This window comes from Microcaecilia unicolor, chromosome 6, assembly GCF_901765095.1.
Source record: "Microcaecilia unicolor chromosome 6, aMicUni1.1, whole genome shotgun sequence".
Taxonomy (NCBI): domain Eukaryota; kingdom Metazoa; phylum Chordata; class Amphibia; order Gymnophiona; family Siphonopidae; genus Microcaecilia; species Microcaecilia unicolor.
In genome coordinates this window covers 215217165-215233974 of record NC_044036.1, presented here as the reverse complement: position 1 = coordinate 215233974, position 16810 = coordinate 215217165, and the positions used below count along the sequence as shown (strand labels likewise).

The 16810-nt window shown below is 44.5% G+C and overlaps 1 protein-coding gene across 4 annotated transcripts in view; it reads right to left on the bottom strand.

Moving 5' to 3' along the window:
* Positions 1 to 16810, bottom strand: part of GRIN1 (glutamate ionotropic receptor NMDA type subunit 1) — a 703940-nt gene that overhangs the window by 180163 nt on the left and 506967 nt on the right. For all 4 annotated transcript variants that reach the window (XM_030206505.1, XM_030206506.1, XM_030206507.1 and 1 more), the window contains one exon: positions 3114 to 3262. In XM_030206505.1, coding sequence (XP_030062365.1) covers positions 3114 to 3262 — 149 coding nt within the window. The remainder of the gene's footprint in view (positions 1 to 3113; positions 3263 to 16810) is intronic.

The following is a 16810-nucleotide window of genomic DNA, read 5'->3' as shown; positions in this document are numbered from 1 at the left end:
TCTGGTAAGCTCTCCGGGAGCCCTACAAGTTGGAGATTGTTTCTCCGCGAGTGGTCCTCCAAGTCCTCTACATTCATTTCCAACTCCGACAGTCAGGACTCTAATTTTGGCTGCTCCTCCGCTATCCTCCTTATCTCCTCTTCTGCCTGCCCCAGCTTCTGCTGCTCCTCGTGCAGGTCCGTCACCAGCGCTGCCTGTCGTTCCTCCATCCCATCTAACTTATCAAGTATTAATTGCAGTTTCTTCCCCACCGTTTGCTCCACTGCTGCCTTGACCTCCTCCGTTATCTCGGCAGCCCACATCGAGCTAGGTGTAGGAGAGTTTGGTGCCTCTTTGTCCGCCATCTTGGAGTCTAACGGCTGCGCTCTCTCTTTGGGCTCTTTCCACGCTGTTTTTGTCGCCATCCGCCTCCGACTTCCCTGTAGCTTTTTGTATGCGCTGTTCTTATATTTCTGTGCTTTCACAAATTTTTTCAGAAGGCCGCTGATAACGAGCGCAAGGTCTTCAGGTGTCCCGCAGCAACTGTGCCTCGCGACTTGCTACTCCATTCCCCAACCGTAAGTCTCTGTCAGGAAGTACTTTTTCACGGAGAGGGTGGTGGATATGTGGACTGCCCTCCCGCGGGAGGTGGTGGAGATGAAAATGGTAATGGAATTCAAACATGCATGGGATAAACACAAAGGAATCCTGTTTAGAAGGAATGGTTCAGCGGAATCTTATCAGAGATTGGGTGGTGACGCCGATAATTGGGAAACAAAATGGGAGCTGGGCAGACTTCTACAGTCTATGCCCTGATCGTGACTGAATAGATAGGGATGGGCTGGAGTGTAAATTTTAAGGGGCTTCGACGTTAGCTTCAGAACTTAGCACAAGAACAGTGCTGGGCAGACTTCTACGGTAGAGAGCTGCACGGGAACGGGGTTTGCGGGAATTCCGCGGAACCCGCGTGATTCCCACAGGGACGAAAGAAGTTCTGCGGGGTTCCCGTGGGGACGGAAGCAGTTCTGCGGGGTTCCCGTGGGGACGGAAGCAGTTCCTGTGGGGTTCCCGCGGGGATGGAAGCAGTTCTGCGGGGTTCCCATGGAAGTGTAAGCTGCACCTGCACCTGCACCAGCCTCTCATCTACCGAGCACCAAGTTCTTTGAGTGCTGTCTTCTCCTTCTCCTCCTCCTCTTCCTCCTTGCTTTAACAGCACAAATGTGGAAAATTTTCCATTAAGGAGGTGGTAGAGACAAAAATGATGATGGAACTCAAAAAGGCGTGGGATGAACACAGAGGATCTCTAATTAGAAAATGGAAGTTATAAAAAACCTAACCTTAAATGGCTGCATGTGTGTGGATGTGTGAAGTAATGCTTGGATGGCGACTCTGGCTGTGATTAACTAGGGCCAATACCGGGCAGACTTGTATGTTCTGTGTCTAATATATGGAAGTCTGGTTTAGGATCGGCTGGAAAGGGCTTAGACAGCAACTTCAGTGGCTGGAACATAAGGACAGTTCTGGACAGATTTTTATGATCTGAGTCCCACAAATGAGAAGATGAATAGACTGGAGTGGGCTTCAACGACAACTACAGCAGTTGGAACATAAGGATAGGGCCAGATAGACTTCTATGGTCTATGTTCCAGAAACACAAAAGAAAGACCATAATCAAGTATTTAATATCACACTCGTTGATTTAATCATGAATTGATAATGAGTGTGACTATTGGGCAGACTGGATGGACCATTCAGGTCTTTATTTGCTGTCACTTACTATGTAACAATTAATCCTCTTTGCTCCCGGGCTGATGAGCAGATCTCAGCTCTGACACAGGCATGAGCATCAGATGTCACCTGACCTACTGGTGCGTGCATGTGGTGACCTCTCAGCACACAGTGCCAGTAAATCAGAGACAAATCTTACATGTGCACACCGGAGTGTTCCAAGTTTCAGCTTCCATTCCTTCCTTGCCTACAGTGCTGTGGCTCAAATCCAGAGAGAGACTGAGGGAGCTGACTGGAATTTTCTTTTATGTACCATTAAATTATTACAGTGATGGCTGGGGATGGGTTAAATTCTTGTGGAGACGGGTTGGGATGGGTTACATTTTTGCAGGGATGGATGGGGATGGGTAAGATTCCAGTGGGGATGGGTGGGAATGGGTAAGATTTCTGTCCCCGTGCAACTCTCTATTCTATGGTCTGTGCCCTGAGAAAGGCAAGGACAAATCAAACTCGGGTATACATATAAAGTATCACATACCATGTAAATGAGTTTATCTTGTTGGGCAGAATGGATGGACCATACAGGTCTTTATCTCCCATCATTTACTATGTTGCTATATGTTACTATTCTCTTGTGTTTCCACATGGTGTAGAACATCTTCTTTGTGGTAGTTGCTACTTGTTTGTTGAGGGATAGCTCACGATCTATTGCTATTCCTAGGATCTTCTGCTATAGGGAGGTTCGTTCCCCTGGCATTTATCTGCTCTTTGGTACACACAAATTTGCTGGTTAATTCTACATGAATAGATTCTCTGCATACCCAGTTTTGAAGAGTACCTGCTGTAGGCACAGTTTGGGTGAGCCAGAAAAGTAAGTGCATATTTCTAATTTTACAATGGTAATACAGGTATACTTAAAAAAAAATCAATATGTTTGCATTTACACCCCCTCTGAGGGATGCTAACTGCTTGTTTGGACCCAAGGTTTACAGGAGTGAATAAGGAGGCAATTCTGCTCACTTCTCTGGTGTTTACAACCACCTCTGAATTTTTTTTAAAAAGGTTTCTAGCTTGGCTTCTTAATTGGCTCCCCTTGATATCCAGTTTTGTAAAATTCAGCACTTACACATTCAAAATCCGCAATGATACCATTCTTAACTTGAACAAGTATCTTTGTGTTGCATGTGTTGCAAATTATATGTGAGGTTTCTACATTCTTATATGCATTTTAATAAACGCTTTATATTCAGGAAGTCTTTTGTGACATACTTGGGGAAACTGTGCACATCCACCTTGGACTTCCCTTTTCCTATCTAGACAACCAATGCAAAAATCAGCCTTCACGTGTCCCAGAACAATGAAAATCTCTGCGTATACTGTGTATCCATCACAGTTTCTATAATTACCCTAGGGTCATTAATTCCTGTGATCCTTTCCTCTGGTCTATCCAGCACCAGGAAGGCAGCCAGGTTGGCAGTGTAGGAAGCCACAATAATCATAGCGAATCCTGCCCATACCATGCCCAGAATCCGGGCTGAGAAACTGCGGGGTGCACCTGGAAAGAAAAAAAGTATAACAGTTGGGAAAGACTATCCTCACACAGATTTCTCAGGAGTTACAGACAGATTGGATTATAAATAGACACCATCTGAGACAGGCTGATCCAAGCAATTGAAAAATAATGGGGGGGGGGGGGGGGGGGGCAAAGGGAGTTATAATACAAATTAATAAATAAAAGTTTACCCCACTGCATTGTAGTTCTCATATTCCTAAAAAAAAGGTACAGGCATGTAGTGAGATAAAACCAGGGCAGATAATCCTTAGATGAATGAAATAGAGTGAGTTTATTATTCTAAGAATAAAATGAACATACAGAGGTGTACTCATATGGTATGAAAATTATGTTAGCAGGAATGAACTTCAGAATGTGAGAGCTAAGTCACCTCAGGTCATCCAAACAGTTTGATCCCGACCTGATGTTTCTCCATTTATGAATGGAGTTGTAGTTCTTATTGTCCTATTGATTTCCTATTCATGATCAGAAGCACAAATCCATGCATGGAATGAGGCAAAACCAAGATTGGAGCAAGCTGGCCAGGTATTCCTCAGCACACTTCCTGGTTTTGGACCACAAGTGTCAACACTCTCACAGTGGGCACCTCCAGTTGACATCCTTAGAGCATGTGGTAGGTGTCTTTTATATAATAGAACCCAAATGCCTAGGTTCCATTATAGAATACTAGCAAAACACTGTGTCGCATGCCTAATATTTAGGCATCTGCACTTATAACAGCCATAGAACTGGTGTAAGTGTGAACATCAAACTTTAGCAGGGATGCAGGTAACTTACAATATACTGTAAGTTACCTTCGTAAGTGGGAGACCTGCATATATCATGCCTTTGCTCCTCATCTGTGTACAGCACCTTACAAATACATGAGGTTACGTAGTCAGTTAGGGGACTGAAAATTGCCGCTAACCAGCTATGTAGGCACTCTGCTCGTGCTCCAGTTCCAGTCTGCTATGTGTTTGTAGGGCAGCTGATAATCTAACAGTATCAGTGCCTGCTTAGATTCTCTTAAGAACATAAGTGTTGCCATACTTGGACAGACCGAAGGTTCGTCAAGCCCAGCATCCTGTTTCCAACAGTGGCCAATTCAGGTTACACGGCAAGATTCCAAAACAGTACAATAAATGTTAGGTTGCTTATCCTAGAAATAAGCAGTGGATTTTCCCCATCTTAATAATGGCTTATGGACTTTTCTTTTAGGAAGGGAGCCAAACCTTTTTTTTAAACCCTGCTAAGCTAACTGCTTTTACCACATTCTCTGGCAACGAACTCCAGAGTTTAATTACACATTGAGTGAAGAAATATTTTCTACAATTTGTTTTAAATTTACTATTTTGTAGCTTCATTGCGTGCCCCCTAGTCCTTGTATTTTTGGAAAGAATAAACAAGTGATTCATGTCTACCCGTTCCACTCCACTCATTATTTTATAGACCTCTATCATATCTCCCCTCAGCTGCCTTTTCTCCAAGCTAAAGAGCCCTAGCCACTTTAGCTTTTCCTCATAGGGAAGTCATCTCATCCCCATTATTATTTTTGCTGCCCTTCTCTGTACCTTTTCTAATTCCACTATATCTTTTAGTATTCAAGGTACGGTCACACCATGGAGTGATATAAAGGCATTATAAACATCCTAATTTTCTCAGTGCCACTACTTTAACCAATAGAATTTTACCTCTTGTCTGACCACAGTGGTAGGCAGGCAGAGCAATATCTGATCACTGGACATTCTGGACTCTTCCAGAAAGAGGGAGAAACTTGAAGGAAAGCATTATAATCAGGGAAGTAGCTGAGCTTGGAAGGAAAGTCCCCTGACTATAAAACCCTGATTCATAACTAACTGCTTTAGGTTCCTGATATTCCCTGGCCTCAACCATTAAGACCCAGGAACATACAGCCTGTGTTGTGATCCTGCTACATTCAGTAGTAGGACTGAAGATATAAGGGGAGTTGAACTTTCTCTGATACTTGGAATGTGACATTCTAAAAGACATTCCGCCTGATATTCAAAACGGTTTAACCAGGAAGGAGAGACTCCTGCCCCTGTTAATCCCCACTGAGCAACCCAGTGCATGATATTCAGTGGCACTTAACTGGTTAGTGCCACTGAATAACACCACTATCAAGCTGTTTCCTAACCAGTTAAGTTAGGGATGGGCTGGGACTGGAGCATGAGCAGAGTGCTTACTTAGCAGGTTAGCAGTGATTTTCAGTCCCTTAACTGACTATCCAGCTCATTTTCGAAAGAGATCCCGACCATCTTCCGACAGAAATCTGGAGATGGCCGGCGATCTCCTGAACCCAGCCAAATCGGTATAATTGAAAGCCGATTTTGGCTGGTGCCAACTGCTTTCCGTCGCAGAGCTGGCGAAACTTCAAGGGGGCGTGTCGGTAGGGTAGTGAAGGCAGGACGGGGGCGGGACAGGGGCGTGCTCACGAGATGGCCAGCTTCGCCCGATAATGGAAAAAAAAAGCCAGGCTTGACAAGCATTTCGTTGGCTTTACTTGGTCCCTTTTTTTTTCACGACCAAGCTTCACAAAGGAGCCCCAACTGACCAAATGACCACCGGAGGGAATCGGGGATCACCTTTCCTTTTCCCCCCAGTGGTCACCAACCCCCTCCCACCCAAAAAAAAAACAACAACTTTTTTCCAGCCTCTATGCCAGCCTGAAATATCATACCTAGCTCCCTGACAGCAGTATGCAAGTCCCTGGAGCAGTTTTTAGTGGGTGCTGTGCACTTCAGGCAGGTGGACCCAGGCCCATCCCCCCCCCCCCCCACCTGTTACACTTGTGGTGGTAAATGAGAGCCCTCCAACCCCCCCCCCCCAAAAAAAAACCCACTGTATCACATGTAGGTGCCCCTCCTTCACCCCTTAGGGCTATGGTAGTGTTGTAAAGTTGTGGGTAGTGGGTTTTGGGGGGGGATATGGGGGGGGCTCAGCATACAAGGTAAGGGAGTTATGTACCTGGGAGCTATTGTTATTTTTTTTTTTTTAATTTTAGAAGGATCGTGGCTCCTCCCACGATCAAATGCCTTGCATTTTGCCGGGTTTGAGATGGCTGGGCCCGGTTTCCATTATGACTGAAAAACGAAGCCGGCCATCTCCTCTACACCAGGCGGACATCTAGATTATAAGATTGCCCTTAATGTATCAGAACATCTGTAAGACTTGTTAATATCCTACATTTTAATATTGCACAGGGCTAGCATTTTTAAGTGGACACTAACAAATGAATCAATTAAGTAAACTTTGAAGCATTGCTTAACTCAAGTGTTTCTCAACCCAGTCCTTGGGACACACTTAGAGGGGAATAATCGAATGGCGCCGGCGAAATAGATTGCTAGCGATCTATTTTGGCAGCGCCGCAAACAGCTGGCCGAACCGTATTATCGAATAAGATGGCCGGCCATCTTTACTTTCGATAATACGGTTTGGCCCGGCCAAATGCCAGAGTTCGCCGGGTTTGAGATGGAAGGTTTTGTTTTTCAGCGATATTGGAAACTAAAAGCGGCCATCTCAACCCTGGCTAAATCCAAGGCATTTGCTCTTGGGAGGAGTCAGCATTTGTAGTGCACTGGTCCCCCTGACATGCCAAGACACCAACCGGGCACCCTAGGGGGCACTTCTAAAAATAAAAAAAATATATACAAATACCTCCCAGGTGCATAGCTCCCTTACCTTGGGTACTGAGCCCCCCCAAATCCCCCCCAAATCCCCCCCCCCCAAACCCACTCCCCACAACTCTACACCACTACCATAGCCCTTATGGGTGAAGGGGGGCACCTACATGTGGGTACAGTGGGTTTTGGGGGGGGGGGTTTGGAGGGCTCAATACTTACCACCACAACAGGTGGGGGGGATGGGCCTGGGTCCGCCTGCCTGAAGTCCACTGCAACCAACAAAAACTGTTCAAGGGACCTGCATACTGCTGTCAGGGAGCTGGGTATGACATTTGAGGCTGGCAAAAAAGATTTTTATTTTTTTAATGTGGGAGGGGGTTGGTGACCACTGGGGGAGTCCAGGGAGGTCATTCTACATTCCCTCCGGTGGTAATCTGGTCAGTTGGTCACCTTTTTGAGGCTTGGTTGTGAAAATAAAAGGACCAAGTAAACCTGGCAAAATAATGATTAATGCTGCTTTTGTTTTTTCCATTATGCGCTGAAGCCGGCCATCTGGTAGCCACACCCATGCCCACCCATGTCCCGCCTTCGCTACACCACCAACACACGCCCCCTTGAACTTTCGCTGGCTTGGCGACGGGAAAGCGGCGATGGTGTCAAAAAAGCAGCTTTCGATTATACCGATTTCGCCGCTTTTGAGAGATCGCCGGCCATCTCCCGATTTATGTCGGAAGATGGCCGGCGATCACTTACGAAAATAAGCCCATTAGTCAGTCAGGTTTTCAGGATACTCACATGAATATGCATGAAATAGATTTGAATATCATGGAGGTAGTACATGCAATTTTATCTCATACATATTCATTGTGAATATCCTGAAAACTTGACTAGCTGGGTGTATCTCAGACTGGGTTGAGAATCCCTGGCTTTTTTGAACCTATCTTCTCCCATATTACTGGCAGAAGTGACATTTTAAAAAATTTATTTTGTTTGAAAATAAAAGAACAAAACAGTCAGTCTTAATATAAGCTGTGAGAAACCAGTACCAACAAACTGACAGCAAAATGAGTATTCCAGCTACTGCAACAAGAACAGAAGCAATTTTTTGTTTTATCATGAGTAGAGAGGTGTGGTAGCCATGGTAGTCCACTTTTAAAGGTAATCAATAGAAATAAAACAAAATAAAACATGGAAAAGAAAATAAGATGATACCTTTTTTATTGGACATAACTTAATACATTTCTTGATTAGCTTTTGAAGGTTGCCCTTCTTCGTCAGATCGGAAATAAGCAAAGGTTGGTAGATGACAGTATATATAAGTGAAACATCAAAGCATTTCAGTGACTGTCTAACAGGAAGGGGGTGAATAGGTGAGAGACTGGGAGATATGTATGGGAACATCAAAGCATTTCAGTGACAGTCTAACAGGATGGGGGTGGATAGGTGAGATATGCATGGGGACAGGAGGGTGACAAACAAAGCAGTACAAGTTTATGGTTTATAATGGGCTAGAAAACCCAGATCTTTGTTAAGTCCTGTCTGGTGGGTGTCAAAATATTTAATCATTCTGACTTCAATGGTCTTATGTTCCTGTATTGTTTTAAACTTACCTTTCAGGATTCTTTCTATGAAATCACTGGTACAGTGTTCTGGTTTTGTAAAGTGCTGCCCTACAGGCATGGCATCTTGGCTGGCAATAGCATTTTTCATGTGATGTCTATGTAAATTAAATCTTGTCTTTAGCATCTGGCTTGTTTCTCCAATATAGCATCCTTCGTCACATTTTTTACACTGCTGGAGTAGAGGCTGAAGATCTTTTATGATTTTTCTTAATTTTTCCAGCTCTGGGTTGTATGTCACTATAAGGGGGATTCTGTCTGTGGCTTTTTTTTCTTTGTACTGTAGCAGATTTTCCCTGGGTGTTTTGAGGGAGGAGGCAATATTGTTGGAGATTATTTTGGGGTTGTAGCCTTTCTGTTTGAAGGATGCAGTCAGGATTTCAAGGTGTCTGTCTCTGTCCCTTGGGTCAGAGCAGATACGGTGGTATCTTGTGGCTTGGCTGTAAATAATGGATCTTTTTGTATGTGAAGGGTAGAAGCTGGAGTTGTGGAGGTAGCTACATCTGTCTGTGGGTTTCTTGTATATAGATGTTTGTATGTAGCCATCGCTGATTGAGACCGTGGTGTCCAAAAAATTGACTTTTTCTGGGGAATAGTCAATTCTGAATGTAGGATGGTACGTATTGAAGGAATTGTAAAATTGTTTCAGAGTTTCTTCCCTCTCAGTCCAAATCATAAAAATGTCATCGATGTACCGGTAGTATTTTAGAGGTTTGGTCTGGTATGTATTCAGTAATGTCTCTTCCAGCTCAGCCATAAAGAGGTTGGCATATTGGGGTGCTGTCCTGGTGCCCATCGCAGTGCCCATTATTTGTAGATATTTATTTATTTGTAGCATTTGTATCCCACATTTTCCCACCTATTTGCAGGCTCAATGTGGCTTACATTTGCCGTAGTAGCGATTGCCATTTCCGGTCTACAGAGTTGCACATGGTTTTACAGTCAGTGCGTACATACATGGTATAAGAATACATTGCGATCTTGCGTAGGTGTCAACATTATGTTGTTGCTCAGGTATCGACATTAGGGTAAAAGTGATAGTGTTTGGCAGTGAGGTTAGTCAGCATTGTGTGGTTACATAGTAATCGATATTAGATTAGAAGAGGGATTGTTTGTTTATTAAGAGCATTGAGGTTATTCGATCGTGTGATTAAGGTCGATCCAGTCTTATTCTTCAGTCTTATTGTTTAGTAATTAGGACGGTTGTTTGTGGTATGCCTTCTTGAATGAGTCAGTTTTCAATAGTCTTCGGAAAATAATTAAATCTTGCGTTGTTTTTATGGTCTTCGGAAGTGCGTTCCATAGTTGCATGTAAATGTAGGAAAAACTGGTTGCGTATGTGGACTTGAATTTTAATCCTTTGCAGTTGGGGTAATGGAGGTTGAGGAATGTGCGTGCTGATTTTATTGCATTCCTAGCAGGTAGGTCTATAAGGTCTGTCATGTAGGCCGGAACTTCCCCTTGTATAATTTTGTGGACCATGCTGCAAACTTTGAATGCAATTCGTTCTTTTAATGGAAGCCAGTGTAGTTTTTCTCTTAAGGGTTTGGCGCTTTCGTATTTTGCTTTCCCAAATATGAGTCTGACTCATATTTTGGGCTGTTTGAAGCTTCTTAATGACTTGTTTTTTGCAACCTGCGTAAATTGCATTACAGTAATCTAGGTGACTTAGCACCATTGCTTGTTCTAGGCTGCAGAATGTTTCCCTTGGGAAGTAAGGTTTGATTCTTTTAAGTTTCCACATTGCATAGAACATTTTCTTTGTTGTATTTTACGCATGGTCTTCTAGTGTGAGATTTCGGTCAATTGTAACTCCCAAAATTTTCAAACTATCAGACATCGGGAGAGTATAGGCTGTAGTGTTTATAGTATTATTTTTATTTGAATTGTATTGTGAAGATAAGATGAGACATTGTGTCTTTTCTGCGTTTAGTTTCAATTGGAATGCGTCCGCCCATGAATTCATTATTTGGAGGCTATGTTGGATTTCTTTTGTAATTTCGGTTAGGTTATGCTTGAACGGGATGTATATCGTGACATCATCTGCATAAATGTACGGGTTGAGACCTTGGTTGGATAGCGATTTAGCTAGAGGTGTCATCATTAGGTTGAATAAGGTTGGTGACAACGGTGATCCTTGTGGAACTCCGCATTCTGGTGTCCATGGTGTTGATGTTTTTGGTTTTGAGATCACTTGGTAGGTTCTAGCTTCTAGGAATCCTTGGAACCACTTTAGTACGTTTCCTCCAATCCCGAAGTAGTCTAGGATGTTCAAGAGTATTTGGTGGTTGACCATGTCAAACGCGCTGGACATGTTGAATTGAAGGAGCAACTTACTGTGTCCGGTTGCTATTAGTTGTTTGAATTTGGTTATGAGGGTGGTTATCACTATTTCAATACTATGGTTGGATCTGAATCCTGACTGTCATTGTTAAAGCAGAAGTAGTTGTGAGTTAAAATGAATTTGATTAATTTTGTAATAGTCTCTGGTGAGTATTGATGGTCCAGTGTGGATGTTTTTAGGAGCCTTCCACATGCAGCTATGCCATCCGCATGGGGAATGTTGTTGTATAGTGATTCTATATCCATTGTGACCAGAAGGGTGCTTGGTGGTAATTGCTTGATATTTTTCAATTTATTCAGAAAGTCCGTAGTGTCTTGTATGAAGCTGTTTGTTTTGTGCACGAGAGGTTTCAGAATTCCCTCTATGAGCCCAGATATTTCCTCCGTGAGTGTGCTAATACCCGATATGATTGGTCTGCCAGGGTTTCCAGGTTTGTGAATTTTGGGTAGCATGTAGAATGTGCCCACAGAAGGCTGGTTTGGTATGAGTTTCTTCAGACGTGGCTGTACTTGTTTAGGAAATGTTCTGATAAGGTCTTTTAGCTACTTTGTATAATCCTGTATTGGATCCTCAGCCTCTACTCCAGATCTTCAGCCTCCACTCCAGGAGGATGAATTACTGAAAGAGATATTCCCATCCCCACCAGTGCTGGCTTTCTGACAGCCACCCAACTTAAAACACAAGCTAATCAGAAATAAGCGCCCAACATAGACTCAAAAAGAAGAGAATGGCACACATCCTTGCAATATTTGTTATTTGTTACATTTGTACCCTGCACTTTCCCACTCATGGCAGGCTCAATGCGGCTTACATGGGGAAATGGAGGGTTAAGTGACTTGCCCAGAGTCACAAGGAGCTGCCTGTGCCTGAAGTGGGAATTGAACTCAGTTCCTCAGGACCAAAGTCCACCACCCTAAACACTAGGCCACTCCTCCACTGCAGGCTATGCCAAAACATTTCACAGGACCCCACAGTCATTCACAAAGGAACAATATTCAACATAAAGGAATCCTTTACATGCTCATCTTCCAATGTGGTATACATCATTCAGTGTAAAAAATGTGACGAAGGATGCTATATTGGAGAAACAAGCCAGATGCTAAAGACAAGATTTAACTTACATAGACATCACATGAAAAATGCAATTGCCAGCCAAGATGCCACGCCTGTGGAGCAGCACTTTACAAAACCAGAACACTGTACCAGTGATTTCATAGTAAGAATCCTGAAAGGTAACTTTAAAACAATACAGTGGAGTGGAGGAGTGGCCTAGTGGTTAGGGTGGTGGACTTTGGTCCTGAGGAACTGAGCTCAATTCCCACTTCAGGCACAGGCAGCTCCTTGTGACTCTGGGCAAGTCACTTAACTCTCCACTTCCCCATGTAAGCCGCATTGAGCCTCCCATGAGTGGGAAAGCACAGGGTACAGATGTAACAAAAAAAAAAAATACAGGAACGTAAGACCTTTGAAGTCAGAATGATTAAATATTTTGACACCCACCAGACAGGACTTAACAAAGATCTGGGTTTTCTAGCCCATTATAAACCATAAAGTTGTACTGCTGTTTGTCACCCTCCTGTCTCCATGCATTGATGTTTCATTTATATATACTGTCATCTACCAACATTTGCTTATTTCCGATCTGACGAAGAACGGCAACCTTCAAAAGCTAATCAAGAAATGTATTAAGTTATGTCCAATAAAAAAGGTATCATCTTATTTTCTTTTCCATGTTTTATTTTGTTTTATTTCTATTGATTACCTTTGTTTTATCAGGAACAACCTCCCTCTCTACTACACCCCCCACCCATTCCTACCCTAACACCAACAAGACTTGTTAGGGCTCTTCAGCTTGGAAAAGAGACGGATGAGGGGAGGTATGATTGAGGTCTACAAAATCCTGAATAATGTAGAATGAGTAGAAGTAAATCGATTTTTTACTCGTTCCAAAAGTACAAAGACTAGGGGACCCTCGACAAAGTAACATGGAAATACTTTTAAAACAAATAGGAAGAAATATTTTTTCACTCAACGAGTAGTTAAGCTCTGGAGCTCTTTGCCAGAGGATGCGGTAACAGCATTTAGTGTATCTGGGTTTAAAAAAGGTTTGGACAAATTCCTGGAGGAAAAGTCCATAGTCTGCTATTGAGACAGACATGGGAAGCAATTGCTTGCCCTGGAATCTGTAATATGGAGTGTCGCCACGATTTGGGTTTCTGCCAGGTTCTTGTGTCCTGGCTTGGTCACTGTTTGGAAAACAGGATACTGGGCTAGATGGACCATTGGTCTGACCCAGTATGGCTGCTCTTATGTTCTAAGACTAGGGCCGGCATTAGAGGGGAGCAAGCAGGGCAGCTGCTCTAGGTCTCAGAGCTTCAAGGGGCCCCCATCACCATGCTACCTTCAGTCCATGGTGGCAAAATCAGCAGCAGGATGCAGCAGTACAAGTCCGCCGGTGGCGGTGACAGTAAGAACACCAGCGTATGTAGTAGAACGTCCACGAGGGTGGCGCAGGGTTACCATATGGCTCCAGAAAAAGGAGTACACATTGATCCAGTCCAGGTTTTGCTTCCATTGAAAGCAATGGAAGTAAAACCCAGACTGGCTCAATCTGTCCTCCTTTTTCTGGAGCCATATCGTAACCCTAGGTGGTGTGACGTTGGCAGAAGTCACACCCAGCAGTGCCAGCAGGCAGCACAAATCAATTTATAAATGCTGTCAGTGTTGATTTTGCTTTCAGGACGTGAGGGGGGAGGGGAGTAGGAGGAGGGGGGGGGGGGGTCATTGTTGCAGCACAGCCCATGCAAAGCACTAACTATCCTCACACCCTTTTTTGAACATCCTGCTAGGCCTGGCTGCTTTGAAATTGAAAATACTCTTCCCTCTCTCCTCCACTCCCCCAACCATAGCACTACAATGTGCCTGCGCGAGCACGTGTGTGTGGGGGGGGGGGGGGGGGGGGAGGGAGGAATGAGTACCTTCAATTTCAAAGCAGGCCCAGTGGGAAATTCAAAAGGGTGGTGGGGGTGATTTTGGGCTGTGCTTTTTGCACATGATGTACTACAGCCTGCTTGGATTGGTTCTTGGCTTCCTACTACAGAGTACGCAGACCAAAGCAGCTGCAGCCTGCAAAGCAAGCAGCTGACCAGTCACCAGAGAAAGATCCAGACAGTCAAGGAATCATCAAGTGGTTAGCAGCAAGAAGAAGCCTAAAGGTCAAGAAAGTCCTATGGCAGCACAGTGTCAGAGTTTGCCTGTGTGCAGCAGCTAGCAGCAAATTGATGCTTTGGGGTAAGCAGAATTTTCTTTTCTTTTTTTTTTTTAACCTGTTTTGAAATGTAAATTCTTTTAATTAAAAAAAGTAGCATGCAGTAAATCAATGGCCAGTCTTATGGCTTGCTGCTCTGGATAGTTTCACCTATCCCTCTCCCCACCATGCAGCCTCCCTATGACTGTCATCCAATGATTCCTCTCACTTCTCAGCATCTGTGGTGATAGGGATGCTGAGGAGGATTGAACGATCAGTTAAGCACTGGAAGGACTGAGGGGAACCATTGTTGGGCTGTATAGGGCATCAGCCATGCTTCTCTGCATTTATCTGAAAGTGTTCCTCAGGTTTTTTTGACTTCCAGTAGAGTTTCAACTAGCAGGTCATAAGGTTATAAATGGAAGACGTTTGCCATCTTTTTATTGTGTTGCTTTTAGGGTCCACTTAGGATCCACTTAGGGTCCACTGAGGTGAAGGATTCTGCTAACATATATACTTTCTGTGTAGGGGTCTGTAGCTTATTATAGTTTTCCAAGAATAGGTGTATTGGTGGTCTAGGACCTGATGTAATATCTACAATGCTGTCTTTTCATAGGGGTGTTGAAGTTTGAGAATTGGGAATAGGGTTATTGTGGTAATTTTGATATACAGGTTTTGAATGTCTTTTTTTCCAGGGGTTTTGTTATCTCACAAAGAGGGGCATAATCGAAAGGGATGCCAAAGTTTTGTTGAGGACGTCCTCGCAAAACATCCCGATGGAGGGGTGGGGAAACCCGCATTATCAAAACAAGATGGACGTCCATCTTTTGTTTCGATAATACGGGCGGAGACGCCCAAATCTTGAAATTTAGGTCGTCCTTAGAGATGGTCGTCCTTAGACTTGGTTGTTTCTGATTTTCGGCGATAATGGAAACCAAGGACGCCGATCTCAGAAACAACCAAATGCAAGCCCTTTGGCCATGGGAGGAGCCAGCATTTGTAGTGCACTGGTCCCCCTGACATGCCAGGACACCAACCGGCCACCCTAGGGAGCACTGCAGTGGACTTCATAAAATGCTGCCAGGAACATAGCTCCCTTACCTTGTCTGCAGAGCCCCCCAAACCCCTCCTAAAACCCACTACCCATAACTGTACACCACTACCATAGCCCTTACAGGTGAAGGGGGGCACCTATATGTGGGTACAGTGGGTTTCTGGTGGGTTGTGGAGGGCTCTCTGTTTCTTCCACAAACGTAACAGGTAGGGAGGGGGATGGGCCTGGGTCTGCCTGCTTGAAGTACACTGCACCAACTAAAACTGCTGCAGGGACCTGCATACTGCTGTGATGGAGCTGAGTATGACATCTGAGGCTGGCACAACATATTTTTAAAGATGTTTTTTGATGGTGGGAGGGGGTTAGTGACCACTGGGGGAGTAAGGGGAGGTTATCCCTAATTCTCTCAGGTGGTCATCTGGTTATTTTGGCCACCTTTTTGTGCCTTGGTCGTAAGAAAAACAGGACCAGGTAAAGTTGTCCAAGAGCTCGTCAGGGACACCCTTTTTTTCCATTATGGGTCGAGGACGTCCATGTGTTAGGCACGCCCAAGTCCTGCCTTCGCTACACCTCCGATACACCCCCTTAAACTCTGGCCGTCCCTGCGACGGAAAGCAGTTGGGGACGTCCAAAATTGGATTTCGATTATACCGATTTGGATGACCCTGTGAGAAGAACGCCCATCTTCTGATTTGTGTCGAAAGATGGGCGTCCTTCTCTTTCGAAAATGAGCCTGAAAGTGTCTGGCATTGAGCAAGAAATTTTTCACAAGCTGGACTTCTCTAAAATAATTGAAGATTTTGCCTCTGCAAAAGCAAGGAAGGTCCTTTTTACCTCTAAGTGATTTTGTTCACATTTCTGATGTTTTACACTGTTGAAGAAATCTGTTCCGATTTTTCTACTTACAGGTTATTTAAAGTTATATGTGATAGTAATGGTTGGGGAGATCGGGCGAGGGGGCTAGGAGGAGAGGGAATCACAGGGGCTCCCTCCTTAATTTCTGCCCTGAGCTCCAGAAGGTCTAAAACCGGCCCTGAGGAAGGTAGCTGCCACACAGAACTGGCTGGTACCCTAGCCGTGCCAGAGCTGAATGATGATTCTAGCATGCCATTAGAGAAACCACCCTGTATTGAAAGACTGGCTACTCACTTGTGGGCTGCTGACTGAAACAGCTGAGCTGAAAGAAACGATCAGGTCTGCAACAGCAGCAGCCTTGGACTGCTGCTGAAGTCGAGACTAGGCTCCAGTTGCTACCCGTACTACAGCCCACAGCTGGCTGTTGGGGGAGAAGCAGCAACACATAGATGGATATGACTAGTGGAAGAGTGCTATGCAGGTAACCACCAAAGAGACCTTACCAGGAAGGTGACAGGTGTCAGTGATGCCATCGCTGACATTACGCCATAGTGCTTATTGCCAACATGCAGTGTACTGCCGAAGCATCAAAGTGCCGATAAGGCTCCTACACCATGCAGTAGGTTGATGAAACTGAAGTTGTGCCCTGGAGCTGACTGCCACTCCTGTGGTTATGATGTGCCTCATGTCAACAGATGCTACTGTAAGCGGGGATAATGCTGGGCAGACTTATACGGTCTGTTCCAGAGCCGGTGGTGGGAGGCGGGGCTGGTGGTTGGGAGGCGGGGATA